Here is a 16,286-nt window from a genome sequence, read left to right as displayed (position 1 = left end):
CTGGCAGGTGTTTCCTCTGACCTCTCCTCTTCATTCTCATCTATTAAAAACAACAATATCATCTCAAAATTATGGCATTTGAGGGAATCCTTCATAAACATATAGGCTTGTGTTTTGTACAAAACAAATACATTCTCCCATTTTCAGGTCTATTTTTCAAACTACGATAATGTGCCACATTAGGGGAGCTTGGGATAACTACTGGTTTTATTGGCCCTGCTCCCATAACTGTAACACAGATGTTATGCAAGAGTGCAGGAAAACTTACAGCGCTTTATAAATAAATCTCACAAGTCAGCATAGTTGCCAAAAGGTATATACTCCAAATATGGAAAGACAAAACCCAGTGTCGGTATTTCAGTGGACACCAAACTTATTATCCTTTATGAATCTGCATATGCAGGTAGTACCTGTAACAGCGTCAACATTTTTGGACACTGGGAGATTATATACTAATCTATTACGCCTAGTTCCATTCCTCAAATGTTGTCCAACTTTGGTGAACCTATCGTCTTATTCCGCTCGGATCAATGTCTATGCCATGTTCCCTTTGTATCTTAACTACTAGCCCAATTTCCAACATGCTCACATTAAATTTGTGTTCGTAACACAAACATACAAATGAAGTATTAAAAGAAAACCTTGGGGTAACTCTCAGTCATGCAGAGGACCAGAACAGTTGGTCCCAGTAATGCACATTTGTAGTCTGTTTCAGCAAGGAGGATTAACTATAGAGAAGTCACTACTGGTTCAAAGATCTTGGCAGACAAACAGGAAGGATAGCAATATGGCGGCTCAAAGTACAAGGCAGACACAGACGTGGGAGGAAGAGGAAATAAAGAGTGGGTTGCATCCCCACTGCAGAAATAATCTGCTTTCACACCACTTTAACTGCCATGGCTCCATGCTCATGCTATGGAATCCTGGGAATCGTAGTCTGGCTTGACGTCTCTTTAACTGCCATGGTTCAGTGCTATGGAATCCCAAGGATCCTAGTTTGTTCTGGCACCAGGATCTGGCTTGACACCACTTTAACTGCCATGGCTCCATGCGCTGGCATCCTGGGATTTGTAGTTTATTGTGGCACCAGAGCTCTCTCTCTCTCTCTCTCTCTCTCTGCCAGAGAAGGCTAAACGTCTCACAAAAACCACAGTTCCCAGAACCCCCTAGCATTGAGCCGGGGCAGTTAAAGCGATCTCAAACTGGATTATTTCTGCAGTGTGTGTGTGTCCCAGAGGCCCTGGGATTGACCCATTATTTCCCCAAACACCAGGCTTTGAAATGATCACTCTATCTCTCTCTGTCTTGGCTATGGAATTCTGGGAGTTGGAGTTTGCTGTGCTCCGCTCTGGGCCCCACAACAAACTCCACCTCCCAGGATTCCATAGCCAAGAGACAGACAAAGAGTTGAAGCAGTCCCAAACCGGGTTATCTCACCAGTGCGGATACCCGTGGCAGCACCAACCCCCGAGGCCTTCGCCGCGGCCTAAGCCAGCATCACCCCGAGGCCTGAGGCCTAGTCACCCCCAGCGCCCTCCTCCAGGCCTCGCTTGGCCCCGAGGGAGAGGCCTGTGCCGGCGCGGAGGAGGAGGAGGAGGTCGTGAGGGAGCCTCGTACCGCCATAGAGCCACTCTTCCTCCTCATCCCCGGCCCCGCTCAGGCCCGACGACAGCCGCTCCACCTCGCCGCCCGCCGACATGGCTGCTTTTCCCCCGCCTCCTCCTCGGAGGCCCAGCCCAAACGAGGAGAAGAAGCGCCTCCTGCGACACGGACCGGGGTCAATTTCCCCCGCCTGCCCGCCCGCCCGCCTCCAAGGCCAGGAGGAGGAGGAGGACTCAGCAGTCTCTCTCTCCGCCCCTGCTGCCAGCCCAAGCAGCCCGCCTCCTTCTTCCCCTCCCTCCTTCCCTCCCTCCCTCAGTGGAGGAAGCTAGAAGAGACGCTTAGGCCGCGTCCACATTATTTCTTTCGCAGGGAAATAACCCGCATTGACACCGCTTTAACTGCCAGGGCTCAGGCCTAGGGAACGTTGGCAAATGTGTAGCTTAAGTACATTGTGGGAAATATATATCAGTCAGTCCAAAACACACTGCCACTTTGAGGACGCTTTAACTGGCCTGGCTCAGTGCTCTTAGAGAATCCTGGGAATCGTAGTTTATTGTGGCCACCAGAGCTCTCTCTCTCTCTCTCTCTCTCTCTCTCAGACAGAGAAGGCTAAAGGTCTCCCAAAACTAGCATTCCCAGAATTCCCTAGCACTGAGCCAGGACAGTTAAAGCGGCCTCAAACTGGGTTATTCCTGCAGTGTGTTTCGCACCGCAGTTTTGCCATGGCTCAAAACGTTTCAAGGCCTTGTTGTGTTTGGGGAAACAGAGCAACCTGGTGGGGCACATTTCTGTTTGCATCCATAATGTAGAAATCATTTGGTTTGACACGGCTTTAACTGCCAGCAAAGCTCTGGTGCCACAACAACAAGCTACAAACCCTAGGATTCCACAGCATTGAGCCAGGGCATTTAAAGTGGTGTCAAACTGGGTTATTCCTGCAGTGTGGACGCAGCCCTAGTCTCCTCGTCCCTTGGCCCTGTGGTAATTGGAAGTGTTGCCCAAAGCAAATCCCAAATTCAGTGGGGCTTATTCGCTAGTCACATCTCAAATTCACAAAACAAAACCTAAGCCAGGGACTCTACCATTGTCATTTTCTCTTTGCTTTCCCCTCCCTGATTTTTAACACCTGTGTCTGATAAAGAGGTCAGTAGAGCTCCTACATCCTATATTTTGTGCATTTGGGTTACAGTGTTTTGTGGATTTTGGATAGTACACTGGGCCCTTGGTATTCACTGGGGTTTGGTTTCAGGACCCACAGTGGATATCAAAATCTATAGATGCTCAAGTCCCATTGAATACAATGGCATAGTAAAATGGTGTCCCTTACATAAGATGGCAAAATGAATGGGGTTGGTTTTTTGTTTTTTTTTTTTGAATGTATATATTTTTATGTCTGGGTAGGGATTTGAACCTTGGTCACAAAAGTCATAGTCAACACTCAAACCATTACACCACACTGGCTTTCACTAGGCAGGACTAGAATTCAAAGTTATAGCCACATTAGTCTCTAAAATCAGTATGTAAAGAGAATTTGTAGCACCTTTGAGACTAGATATGTCCCTGGCTTTCCACTCCTCCAAATGTATCTGAGGAAGAAGACCGAAGTCTGCAACAGTTCGTGCTGCTAACTTCTTTATTTCAGTTAGTCTCAAAGGTGATACAAAATCTCTTTACATAGTTTACTAGTTATTCTTTACTAATTAATTGAACAAGCAAGAAAAAATATCAAGATTTTATTCATTTGTTTCCTCTACTACACAATGCTTGCCTCATTTCAGTGAAGCCAATGACCATGGAAGAGTCTCAAGTCAAACCCAATTTGGGTATGAAACAAAATACATTTTAAACCATTCTTCCCCACCCCAAGATATGGGGGAAATGAGTGTTTGGGAGTCACATGAATATGAGCATGAGCCGTGGATTTACTAGACCAAAACATTTTTCAAAGTGCAAAGCCCATCTTTGACTCACTAGTAGATTGTAATGGATGGGGCACTTAAATGCGACTTTATACTCATCAACAGCCCTTTGATACAGCGCAGTGGAAGCCTACAAGTTATCTGACTCTATTTTCCTTCCACTTACATACTCTGCAGACATCCACTCTTAACTGTAACACCTCCCCACCTTGCCATTTCCTTTAAAATATTTACCTTCACAACCGCCCATAATGAAAGTGCCTTTCTTGTACTGCTATCTTCTGGTCCTTAATTCCTCAGGGTCTTCCGTTTCACACACTGCTTAGTGAAGTTAGAGCAGAAAGGAAAAGTCACTTTTTTTTTCATAAATTAAACTTGCAAAATAAGTGGTGCTAAAATTCAACCTTGTTTAGAAGTCACACCCTTGATTTTTCAAGGCTTCCAGGTGCTTGTGTGCTGCTTGTGATGAAAGCATTCTGCATATACTTACATTCTCTTTATTATCACTTCTCATATTAATGTTCCAAGGCTGAACAATGACAATAAACATAGATTAGTCTTGTCAAGTGGTTCTTGGTTCACATAGATCTACCTGCTGTACCACTTTTGTTTTTGCTCAGTCCTGAGGAATTTTCTCAGTCTTTCTATATGTTTCTTTCCAGGCCTTTTAAACAGTGAAGGAAGGTCAGGCACTTGGTCTAAGGCGAGAGTTGTTCAGACAGGGGTTTGCCTTTTCCTTCCTGAGTCTGAGTATGCCTTGCCCAAGCTCACCCAGTGGGTTCTTATATAGTGGGCAGAGCGGGGTTTTGAACCCTGGTCTCCAGTCATAGTCCAATGCTCAAATCACTACACCTTGCTTACCCCAGAATAAACATGCATAATTAGACTATCACCCAGTGCTTTAGACAGTATTGGCCAATATAGAGCCAGTGTGGTTTGAGTGTTGGACTGTAAGGAGCCCTGGTGGCGCAGTGGGTAAATGCCTGTACTGCAGCCATTCACTCAAGACCACAAGGTTGCGAGTTCAAGACCAGCAAAAGGGCCCAAGCTCGACTCAGGCTTGCATCCTTCCGAGGTCACTAAAATGAGTACCCAGACTGTTGGGGGCAAATTAGCTTACTTGCTAATTAGCTTACTTGCTGTTCACCGCTATGATCTTTGGAATAGCGGTATATAAATAAAACAAATTATTATTATTATTAATTAATTCTGAAGATCTGGGTAAGATTTCCTGCTTGACCATGGAAACCAACTAGGAGACCTTGGGTGGATCTCAAACAGTCAGCCACAGAAAACTCCATGATAGGTTCACATTAGGGTCACCAGCATAAGCCCATAATGACTTGAAGGCACCTAACAACAACAACAACTTGCCAATATAATCTGCTTTGGTGGAGGGAAAATGTATTTGGAGAAAACAAAAACTATGAAGATAACGGATGACAATAGATGGCAATATTTTAAAAACAAATTCCTGAAGTACAGTAAGATTCTAATCAAGAACACAGTGTTTAGCCTCTATGTTCTAAATTAATCATTAAAACTGGGACAAATTCAGAGGAAATATATGTATAGAATCACAGAACTCCAAATTTATAAGCGGATTAATAACACATTTATTATATTTATCTACCTTATACCTGTCTACTCAAAGATGAAGGCCATTGAGTAGGAGTTAACTTTTGCATTGCTAAATATGCTGAAAGGTAATATAATAGCAAATAATAATTATCATTATTATGGCAACCCATGAATTTTATAAGGTTTTCTTAGGCAGATAAAGTATTTTGCCATCTCCCAGTTTTCAGGGGGTTTCTTGGCAAGGTTTGTTTTGTGGGGTCTAGCCTTTGCTTTCCTCTGAGGCTGAGAGAGTGGAACTCGTCCTAGGTCACTCAGTGGGTTTCCTGATCTCCAAAGTCATAGTCCAGTGCTCAAACCACTACACCACTCTCAGAGCACTGTGTACAACACTGTAAAAACTACAAATTGGAAATTAATACATTAAGTTTGGAAAAAAGATGGCTTTTGGTGGTGGTAGTTTTCTGTCATAAACATTGTTTTGCTGAAACATGTAAAGGGTCTTCTTAGATTCAAGGTAAAGACTAATACATATTTATGAATATTATCTTAAGATTTCTGTTCAGACGTGTTAAGGTTGCTTCAGGCAAAAGTTGAGTCTGTTTTTTTTGTATACAAAACATATGCAGATATGAGGAATGCATGCATATTATTGCACTTTTCCTTTTGAAATACACAGACTATCGTCATAAAGGATTTACTCACTGCTTTTTATTTAGTATTATAAAGAAGTGGAAATATGAATAAACATTTAATATTTTATCTGATATATTTAATGAACGTGTATTTTTATTCCAGTTTGTACAAAATTACAACCACCCACCTCAATATGAAAAAACTTCCCAGATGCAGGTTATTAGATTGCAATGGGCCGTACCATTCATTTGGCCTCCCTTATCTTGTTGTTACACAAGGATGTTCTAGAGCTGTCTTTTCAAGCCTAATGGGCCATACCGGCTAGGTATGATGGGAACTGCAATTCATAGAACTCATAGTTGGAAGAGACCACAGGGTTCATCCAGTCCAGTCCCCTGCCATGCAGGAAGACACTATCAAAGCACTCCTGACAGATGGCCATCCAACCTGTTTAGAAATCTTCAAAGAAGGAGACTCCATCACTCTCTGAGGCAGCAAGTTCCACTGTCAAACAGCTCTTATCATCAGGAGGTTCTTTCTAATGTCTAGATGGAATATCTAGAGAGCACCTGGTTGGGAAACTGTGCTGGAGATCAGCTGATGTGTGGAAAGGGGTTTCGAATAAGACTCACTGTGTGGTTTCCTAATATCCATGGTTTGTCCAGGTATCGTGTTCAGATGTAATGAGAGATTTCACTCTTAGAATATATTGTGTCCCTTGGCTAGAATCCATAGATTAATTTACATTCGTGATTTGGAACAACAGCCACATTTCCTCGTTCTGTTATTTCAACTTTTTCTTGCAGCACATTGCAGTTTGGATTGTACAAACTGATATGAAGGGGTGGTGAAGAACTACTGGTATCTAAAAATGTTGAACCCTTACATAGTTTGCTGAAGTTAATTGTTTGCATCACTACCAGTCATTTAAAGGTTCCTGTGCTCATTTGAATTTTGACTGACTTTCATTTGTTCCACTGAATTCTACCAGTAGTTTGTATCATCCCTTTCTTTTTAAAACTCTATGCTTCCAAATGCATTTATTGCATAACCATTTTAAACAACTTACATCCTATAATCCTATACTGTACCTACCTACCTGGGAGAAAGCAGGATAGAATTCAGCGGGGCTTATCCCTGAGCACTGAGCACTTATTGGTTTGCACCATAAGATTTCCAGGATGTGATATTCAAGAATAACAAAAAAGGCTTAAAGGTTGAGTCTCCCTTACGTGGATATACAAAATCTGAAATAGTCCAAAACCCCAAATTACCCACATGGGTGGCTAAGTTAGTGACATCTGATGGTCCAGTGTAAATAAACTTTGATTCATGCAGAAAATTATTTTAAAATACTGTGTATAAAATTACCTTCAGACTATGTGTATAAAGTGTATATTAATGAATTTCAAGTTTAGAGATTTGGGTCCCATCTCCAGGATATCGCATACATATATGCAAATATTCCAAAATCCTAACAACTCTGAAATCCAAAACACTTCTAGTCCAAGGATTTCAGGTAATAGATACTTAACCTGAGAAGAAAGTAATTGTTTGGGGATTATTCTACTAGTCGGCAACTACTTATATGATTTCTACTTTGCACAGTGCAAAGTCTACAAATGATTTATGGCCTGTTACAGACAGCCAAAATAAAGCTGCTTCGAGTCACAGTGGAGGTATGGTGTTTCAATGATGCATGCGTCCTAAGAGTCCAGAAGCCACACCAAAGCCATGCTCCAGTCCTTAGGGATGGAGCATGGCTTTGGTGCGACTTCTGGACTCTTAGGATGCATGCATCATTGAAACACCCTACTTCCACTGTGACTCGAAGCAGCTTTATTTTGGCTGTCTGTAACAGGCCTATGTACCAATGTACATGTGCCCTCAGTTTGCCTCATAGCAACCCCATGAGCCAGTGTGGTGTAGTGGTTTGAGCAGTGGGCTATGACTCTGGAGACTAAGGTCCAAATTCCAGCTCAGCCATGTAAATCCTTTGGGTGACCCTGGACAAGGCACCCCTTTTCAGCCTCAGGAAAAGGCAATGGCACCCCCCCCCCTGCAAAGAAACTTGCCAAGAAAACCCCTTAGGGTCACCATAAGTTGGAAATGACCTGAAGGCACACAACAACAAACAACTTTAGGAAAGGGATAATACTCATAGAGATGGTTCTGCCAGTTCCTTCCTCTGAAATATACTGGGCAGCACCTGCTACTCATTGGCTGTGCCCTATGCAAGTACTGACCAGGACTGACCCTGCTTAGCCTCAAAGATCAGATGAGATCTGGTGCCTTTAGGGTATGTAGGCCCTATGTACCAATGGTTGTTTGCTGTTGTCTGCCTTCAAAGTCGTTTCTGAGTTACGGTGACCCTATGGGTTCCCTGGCAGATTTTGTTCAGAGGGTTTTTTGTCAGGGCAACCAGATGTCCTCCTTTCCCATTTCAACCTGTCCAGGAGGAATTTCAAGATGTCCTCCAATCTGAGCAATGAATGCGAAGTATGAATTTATCTTTTTATTTGTGTTTTGAGCTTTTATTTGGTAACACCCACCATCCCAAAGTGACTTGTCCTCCTTTACGGCTACGATGTCTGGTCACCCTGGTTTTTGCCCCTTGCCTCTCTCTGAGGCTGAGAGAGTGTGACTTGTTCAAGGGTTCCCATGTTTGAGCGGGGATTCGAACCCTGCTCTGCAGAGCTGTCCTCCAATGCTCAAACCAAGCTGTTGATGCTTTTTTGTGCCTAAGGTGACCCTATCATGGGGTTTTCTAGGCACCATTTGTTCAGAGGGGGGCTGCCATTGCTTTGCCCTGAGGCTGAGAGAGTGTGACTTACACTACTCTTTAAAAAAGGGGAAATACCATGCCTGAAAAACTGGACCAGGACTGAAAATGGCGCCAGAGGAGGGCAAAGGCTCAAAGCAGAGGAGAAGGAGGGAGGGAGGCAGGAGGAGGGGGACCTGGGCCCTCTGCCTGCTTCCTGTCGCCTGCGAACCAAACAGTCGAATGTCAGCAACAAACAGCTGACGCTTGCTTCCGGCTTCTGGTTGCCTCCATCAACCAATCAGCGCTGGGAAACGACGTCACTTTCCCGCGCCAGCTGGAGGCGTGAGTGAGCTAGGGCTGGTGATGCTGTCAAGCTGCCGCCTTCCTTCCTTCCTGGGCGCCTGTGTTGTGTATGTGGCTTTTAAGTTTCTTCTTTCCCGCCCCGCTCCGTGTCTGCTGAAGAGCTGCTGTGTGTAGATCGGGCCCCTTCTCTCTCTCTCTCTCTCTCTCACACACACACACAACAGGGGCTCCCTTCAGAGAGAATAAAAAGGCTCCCTCCTAATACTGTGCTCATCCTCCTCCACTCATCTTCCTCCCCGTTGAAGAAGGCAAGGAGACACTGGGCTGCTCTTCTTTCTTTTCTTATTCCTTCCCTTCCTCCTCCGCCTCTTCTTCCTCTTCCTCCTTCTCTTCTTCCTCCTCTCCTTCTTTCTCTTCCTCCTTCTTCCTTCTTCTCCTTCCTCTTCCTTTTCCTCCTCCTCCACCTTCTCTTCTTCCTCCTCCTCCCCTTCTTCTTCTTCCTCTTCCTCCTTCTTTCTTCTCCTCCTGCTCTTCCTCCACTTCTTCCACCTCCTCCTTTTCTTCTTCCTCTTCCCCTTCTTCCTTCTCCTCTCCATCTTCTTCCTCCTCCACCACCTCCTCTTCTTCCTCCTCCTCTTCTTCTTCCTCTTCCCTCTTCCTCTTCTTTCTCCTTACTCATTCTCCTCTCCTTCCTCTCCCCTCCTCCTCCTCTTCCTCCTTTCCTTCCTCTTCCTTTTCCTCCTCCTCTTGTTCCTCTTCCTTCTTCCTCTTCTTCCTCTCCCTCCTTATTCCTTCTCCTCTCCCTCCCTCTTCCCCCACCTCCTCCTTTTCTTCCTCCTCTTCCTCCTTCCTCTTCCTCCTGGGATGTCTGCATCCTCCTCCTCCTCCCCTGCAGGGATGTTGTCTTTCTGCCAGCACGCCTGGGAGCAGGTCTTTGCCAAGGTGAAGCGGGCGGTGGTGTTCATGGACTCCCCTTGCGCCGAGAGCCTCCACTGGGCCTGGGGAGGAGCAGGGAAGCTCTTCCAAGCCGGGGCTCTCAATGTCAAGGAGTTTTCCAGCTTTGAGTCTGGGCGGCCTGAGCAACCCAAGGCGGTTTTTGTGGTGAGCACCTTGTTGAAAGGCAGGACGGTGGACATCATCCACGACATTGTGAGCCTCAGCCACTTCCAGTACTGTGTGGTTTTCACAGCTGTCAGCCACACGGTGCACTTGCAGGCCCATGGCGCTTTCAGCGGCGCTGAGGCCGAAGGCTGCAGCCAGGTGGTCTTTGAGCAGTTTGAAGAGAAGCTCTGCCAATGGATGGGCAACATGAACTACACCGCAGAGGTGCACGAAGCGGCTTTATTTCTGGCACCCATTGGGCATCACCTCTTTGTGACTCCTGCCTTTTCCTCCCTTTTCCCCCTAATGGCTGAAGATTTGTCACGGATCAATAGTACTAAGCCAGAGAAGAAAAAATTTGCTAGCTTGACTGATGTTGACCTCTCATCCCTGTCTTCAGAGCTGCAACTTGAGATCAGGTCACTGGTGTCCGATTTAAACAACTTATTTGAGGCCCTCAGTGTCCGGGAGGAATGTTTTGCGGTTGGAGCACTGAGCAGGATCATTGCAGGGGATTTGGCAAATTACCCCCAGGCTAAGACCAGAAAGAAAATGGCACAAAATAGAGCTTCTGTCATCTTTCTGGACAGGTCTTTAGATTTGACAGGTAAGAACTGTGATAATTTGCTGTTGGATATTATTCTCAGATGATAGAAAATACGCAGTGTTGTAAGTGACTGCCTCCTATGAGGTGCCATACTTGCAGATCTCTCTAAAGGGAATCATTTCTGAAAAGCAAGTCAACACAATTTCTTCTTCTCTTCCTCCACTTCTGAGTTGGGAATAGCAACTCAAAGTTGGGAGTAGTTACAGACTCAGAGCTAAACCCTGGTCATGCTATTGGAAAAGAGAGATCCAAAGATCTCATTAGAATAAAAGCTCAGGTATTCTAGCCTTGCTGAGTGCTTGGATGGTAGTTGCCTTGTTGTGTGCTTTGAAACTGAACTGCTGTTATAGTGGATGCTTCAGGGCTGAAGTTACTGTTTCTGCAATTAAAGCCATTTTGCCCCCAGAATGTGGACAAAGTTTTAATCTGCACTGCAGAAATAACACAGTTTGACACTGCTTTTTCTTTTAAAAGCCTCTCATTTTCTTTTTCAATTCTGGCCATTTTAATTTTCTGCTTTATGTTCCAAATCTCCACACTCTCAGGAGGTTCAGATAATGAGGGTCCAAAACACACTGCATAAATAATCCAGTTCGAGACCACTTTAACTGCCCTGGTTCAATGCTAGGGAATTCTGGGAAGTGTCATTTTGTGAGACATTTAGCCAGAGAGCTCTGGTGCCACAATAAACTGCAACTTCCAGGATTCCCTAGTGCTGAGCAAGGACAGTTAAAGCGGTCTCAAAGTGGATTATTTCTGCAGTGTGTTTGGTACTGCGGTGTCCACACTAGCCATCACCTCTTCACCAACCACCTTTGGTACTGAAGGCGGTTTGACTTTCTTTGGAGGCATTATTCCAGTATTTGCTTACCAATAACCAAGACTTTTATCTCAGGAAATACTCTTAAATATTTCTTTAGCAGAAGGTTCCTCCGGTAGTATTTGTTTCTTGATGTCCAACCAGTGATTTCTTACTTTACGCCAATGTTTTACCTCAGAAATCAGTTTTTAAAGAAATTTTCCTTCAGTCTGCTCTTTCTCTGGTACTTTTTCCAGATGGAGGGTTTACACCCAATCTCACTCCATTTATTGAACCTTTTCCCCCTTCAATCCCCTTTAATTACCTCAAGCAAATTACGTCAGGGACTGATATTAACACTTTGCTCCAGCGTGGTCCCTTCCCGAGTAATCTCTTACAAATTAGCTTTAACAGAGATTATTCCTCTGACTCTTACACCTTATTATCACTTAACTTCTATACTTTTAAGTTCAGTCACACTCTTTAGGTTGCTGGTAACTCGAACTCAAAACTCTTCTCGCACCAATGTTCAAGCACACTCTTAAGCCCACCTCCAGCCATCGGATTTCACAGTTCATGGCACTGCCACCAAATTATGTGACAAACGTCTCCTTCACCAAAACTCTTTTATCTGAGTGGGCAGCTCTAGCAGGTATTGTACAACCTACAGCTGTCCAAATATGTAAAGTTTCAGACCACTTTTATTTACTGGTATATTCTATGGGTTTACTTTATTTCTTCGTAACGTGGAAAATAATCCCAGGTTCACATAAGCTTGAATAAAAGAACAATACAATTTTATTTAAATGTTGGTGGTCAGTGTTTCATTTGTTACAAGATTATGTTCACATATTCTTGTTACACTTTGTTTCAACTTTACAAATCTATTAAACAACAAGTACAGTGGGCCCTTATTATACGCTGGGGTTTGGTTCCAAGATCCCCCGTGTATAACAAAATCCGTGCATGCTCCAGTCCCATTAAATATAATGACATAGCAAAATGGTGTCCCTTATAAAAAATGGAAAATCAAGGTTTGATATTTGAAATTTATACTTTTTTGGAACATTTTCAAACCGTGGATGCTTGAATCTGTGTATAAAAAATCAGTGTATACGAAGGGCCAACTGTATTCTCTTTTAGGACCCTCACACAGTTCTTATGTACTGTGGTCTTTCCAACCTTATTTCTATATTAGCCCTCAGGCTATCTATCCCTGAAACTCCCTCACTCTGAGCTTGGTCTTAGAGCCAAGTCCTTTCCTTCCAAACTTTAGCCCTCACAGTCCCTAACTTCTGGACTCTCACAAAACCAGACCCTCACTGCCTGAAACCAAAACTCAGTGGCATTTGTAGCAGCAGGGCTTGTGAGGAGCACAAAACAGAGCTGGGACATTCCTTTTTAAGATTCTTATTCTTAGTGGTAGTAGTAAGCAGCAACATTTCTTGGCTTTGGTGTTATTAGTAGTAGTAAGATAGGGGTTTTGTTTTTTATTTTTTAAAAAAGGCTTTCAGAGGACCAGCCTGTAAAATGAATTTTCTTTATAATTTTGACATTGATCAAATATTCTTTTTAACTATCCTCTTATCTAACAGTATTGGTTTTGAATAATAATCTCTGCCCTTCATTGGATCATTTTCCTTTTTCAGGAACAGTTGGTCATCATGGTGACAACTTAGCAGAGAAGATTCTCTCTGTGCTTACTAAACTTCAGGGTCATAGGAATGATGTAATGGTCAGCATGCTGGAACTCACAAACCTTCGGACTGATGATGCAAATTGCAACATTATAGCACCAGGCTGCCTGGCCCAACCAAAGTAAGACAGTTTTCAGATCTATATGAGTGAGGTGGGTAGAGGAGTATTTTCTATATGACATATTGTCTTTGAATTCTGCACCATGACTCTCAGGCATGAGAAATGGGTTCTTGGAAGCAGATTTGGTATGCATATCTCTTTCCTATGTAAAACTAAAAGTGAAGACTGAATGCACACTAATGTAATTTCTTCATTCGTCTGAGACTTGATGTTTATTGCTGTCCAATCAGAGACAGATCACTCAACCTGAAGATCATAACAAGAATATGTTTGATGAGCATAGGTCATACTCATGTCAGAAGACACTGCATTCTATCTGATGTGCTTCATGGTAGTGAAGATTAAGATTTCTTTATTGGCAGCATTTTTATACCATCTTTTAACAATACATTCTTGGAGCACTGATTTTGCAAGACTATGCATGGTAATACATACCTTCCTTTAATTTTTTATAAATTTTGTTTTCAAATCATCATCACTAGAGTCTGCAATGGTGGCTACTTAGCAATGACATTTCCTTTTACTGATTTACTCATTAACCCAAATTGAAAGATACAAACACTGTATATCCTTACTGGAAGATGCAGATGCACACATAGGAGGATTTGGTAGGCAGCAATAACATCTTGTGTATATAATATAGCATGCAGGTTCACCCTGGAGTAAAGGAATAACAGCACTGAGGATCGAAGCCAAGATAGTAAGTAGGACAGGAGAGCACTGATTCTGGCTTGCATGTGGCCAGTGGACTGGGCTACACTTCCACAAATCACAGGCTTTGATTGTGTCTCCTCATTAATGAGGGCATTTCACCAAACCAGAGTGGACCTATAAAGGATTTTCTTTACAATGTTTGTTGCTCTGTCCAGCCACTCTGTGGACATGGGATTCAGCATGCAATCAGGGTATTATGGATTTATTTAATAATCATGCTTTCCCCCCATCACTGTGAACCAAGGTAGGTGACAAAGGTTAAAATGGATACAGCTAAAAGTACATATTGTACAATTAAACAATCCATAAAATTAAAAGTATGCAATTAAAAAAGAAAAACAACAACAAATATAGACAGTAGAACTCATTAATAAAGACCCTTTCCACATAAGTAGTCAGTCCTTTTACCAAATAACAGAAATGTGTTCAACTTTCTATGGAAGAATAACAAGGTGGATGCTGGTTGAGTTTCTCCTGGAAAGAGGTTCCAAAGCCTAGGAGTTAATGCTGAGAAGGGCCTCTCCCATGGTCCCCCCGGATATACCTGTGAAGATAGTGGAGACAAGAGAAGGATTTCCCCAGAATATCTCAAAGCACAGGCAGCCTTATAGGTAGAGATACAATGTTTCCAACAAATACCTAAACCACGTGTATTTATATACACATAGAACATTTCATTAATGGTCTGGTTACATGTAGTACAAAACAAGCAGTGAAAAGGAGAAGAGAAGAATGGTTCCTTCTTGATAAAATGGGAGCAAGATGCTTTAGTACCATTGGCTTGTATGTTCTTTTCTGGGGTTACCTGTTGGTGGATCTTATTTGTTGTGTAGTCTGTGGTTGAGGGGCAGGTCAGATCCTGAACTCTTCTAGCGGGTGCAAACAGTGCACCCCTTGTTTGTCTCCAGGCTGGCATATCTTGGAGTCCTAGATTTATTTTCAGGATAGTCCTGTATATTAATCCTTGTGTCACATAGTGTGATGTTTTAAGTCCCAATAGTAATTTAGGTTTTCATACCATCTACATTACAGTATAGCTAGGATGTTTGTGCTGTAACTAGCTACAAAAGCATATGTCTTATATCCAGGACATCCCTGATCTAGCTATTGACATCTCCTGTGACTGAAACTGGGCAGGGTCATCAACACAGGAAGCTGGACCAAAATTATCATAGGCTAGCAGAAAAATCAAGAAACTCAGCTTCAGTATCTGTTTCTAGCCATTTGCCCTGTTTGTTTCAGACACAATTGTAGTTCTTCAGCCTTGAATGATGCAGAATAGGATACATGGCTTGTCCTGAAATACAGAATACAATAGGTATGAACTTTTTTTTTTAAAGTACTATTGATTTCAACAGAGGAAATGTGTAGGGGAGAGAAACTGGGACATTTTAAATGTGACACAAGGAGGAGTAATACATAGAGGTAATGGAGGATTACTGTTTATGCTCATAGCATCATAGAATCATAGAGTTGGAAGAGACCTCAAGGTCCTCTGCCATGCAGGAATACCAAATAAAAGCACCTCCAAAAGCATCCATGTATAAGATGACCTCATGTATAAGTCAAGGGCAGGTTTTAGGGATAGAAATGTGGGTTCTGATATAAGTTGTGGGTAACATTTAGGGACATGTCAAAAAGGATGTAAAAGATGAAGCAAAGGAATATATGGCAACATTAGCAGTGATTACAGCCTTTAACATTAATGTGATAACTTTGCTTTGATTATAAGGCAGAAAAGCTGACAAACATACACAAATGTTATATCCAAATCCTTAAAAGCTTAATTCTTCATCACTGGAATAACTGAATAAACAGTGGAACTGTTCTTCATTGACATTATTGGCATAAACTTTGTCTGTACTATTAAAATTTATTGAATAATTATCTGATGCTGATTCATCTTTGTCTTCATAGTTGCCATAATTTTCAGTGCCATTCATGGCATTGCTAATGCTGCATTTCAGGAATGACTTTTTCACCCTTTCTGGTGGAATTCAATGCCAAGCATCTTTTACCCATTTCACTACCAAATCAACGACTGGTTTCATCAGATTCCCTCCTTTCATTAACACATCCGTTGTTGCCACATATAGTCAGTCCAAACATCCAGTGTCTGCAGCATTGATGTTAGGCTACCTGGAATCACTGCTAATGTAGCCATCATTTTCTTTGCTTTGTCCTTGACACCCTGAAAGACATATGAATAATAAAAAAAAATAATAAAATTTTTATTTCTATCCCGCTTTTTGCCAGGCAATCAAAGCGGTGTACAACAGGTTAAAATACATCCATATATACATAATGCCCCCCTTAAAACAAGATTAAACAATGGCCTGTTACAGACAGCCAAAATAAAGCTGCTTTGAGTCACAGTGGAGGTATGATGTTTCAATGATGCATGCGTCCTAAGAGTCCAGAAGTCACACCAAAGCCACACTCCAG

General features: G+C 42.8%; 2 protein-coding genes across 12 annotated transcripts in view; one reads left to right on the top strand and one right to left on the bottom strand.

The window, feature by feature from the left end:
- The window catches only part of FIP1L1 (factor interacting with PAPOLA and CPSF1), a 48,183-nt gene extending 46,386 nt beyond the window's left edge, over positions 1 to 1,797 (bottom strand). For 6 of the 11 annotated variants that reach the window (XM_042467543.1, XM_042467545.1, XM_042467546.1 and 3 more), the window contains exons 1-2: positions 1,618 to 1,796; positions 1 to 40 (exon numbers count right to left, since the gene is read on the bottom strand). In XM_042467543.1, coding sequence (XP_042323477.1) covers positions 1 to 40; positions 1,618 to 1,699 — 122 coding nt within the window. In that variant the 5' untranslated portion in view covers positions 1,700 to 1,796. Of the gene's footprint in view, positions 41 to 1,617 lie in introns of all 11 variants that reach the window. The other 5 variants (XM_042467550.1, XM_042467548.1, XM_042467552.1 and 2 more) reach the window with 3 other exon arrangements.
- Positions 1,798 to 9,595: 7,798 nt separating this feature from the next.
- Positions 9,596 to 16,286, top strand: part of SCFD2 (sec1 family domain containing 2) — a 166,960-nt gene continuing 160,269 nt past the window's right edge. The window contains 2 exon segments of the mRNA XM_042468062.1: positions 9,596 to 10,510; positions 12,959 to 13,127. Of these exon segments, the coding sequence (XP_042323996.1) occupies positions 9,667 to 10,510; positions 12,959 to 13,127 (1,013 nt within the window). The 5' untranslated portion in view covers positions 9,596 to 9,666.

Source organism: Sceloporus undulatus, chromosome 5 (genome assembly GCF_019175285.1).
Source record: "Sceloporus undulatus isolate JIND9_A2432 ecotype Alabama chromosome 5, SceUnd_v1.1, whole genome shotgun sequence".
Lineage (NCBI taxonomy): Eukaryota > Metazoa > Chordata > Lepidosauria > Squamata > Phrynosomatidae > Sceloporus > Sceloporus undulatus.
The sequence above is the reverse complement of the archived record's forward strand: the minus strand, read 5'-3'. Positions and strand labels throughout refer to the sequence as shown.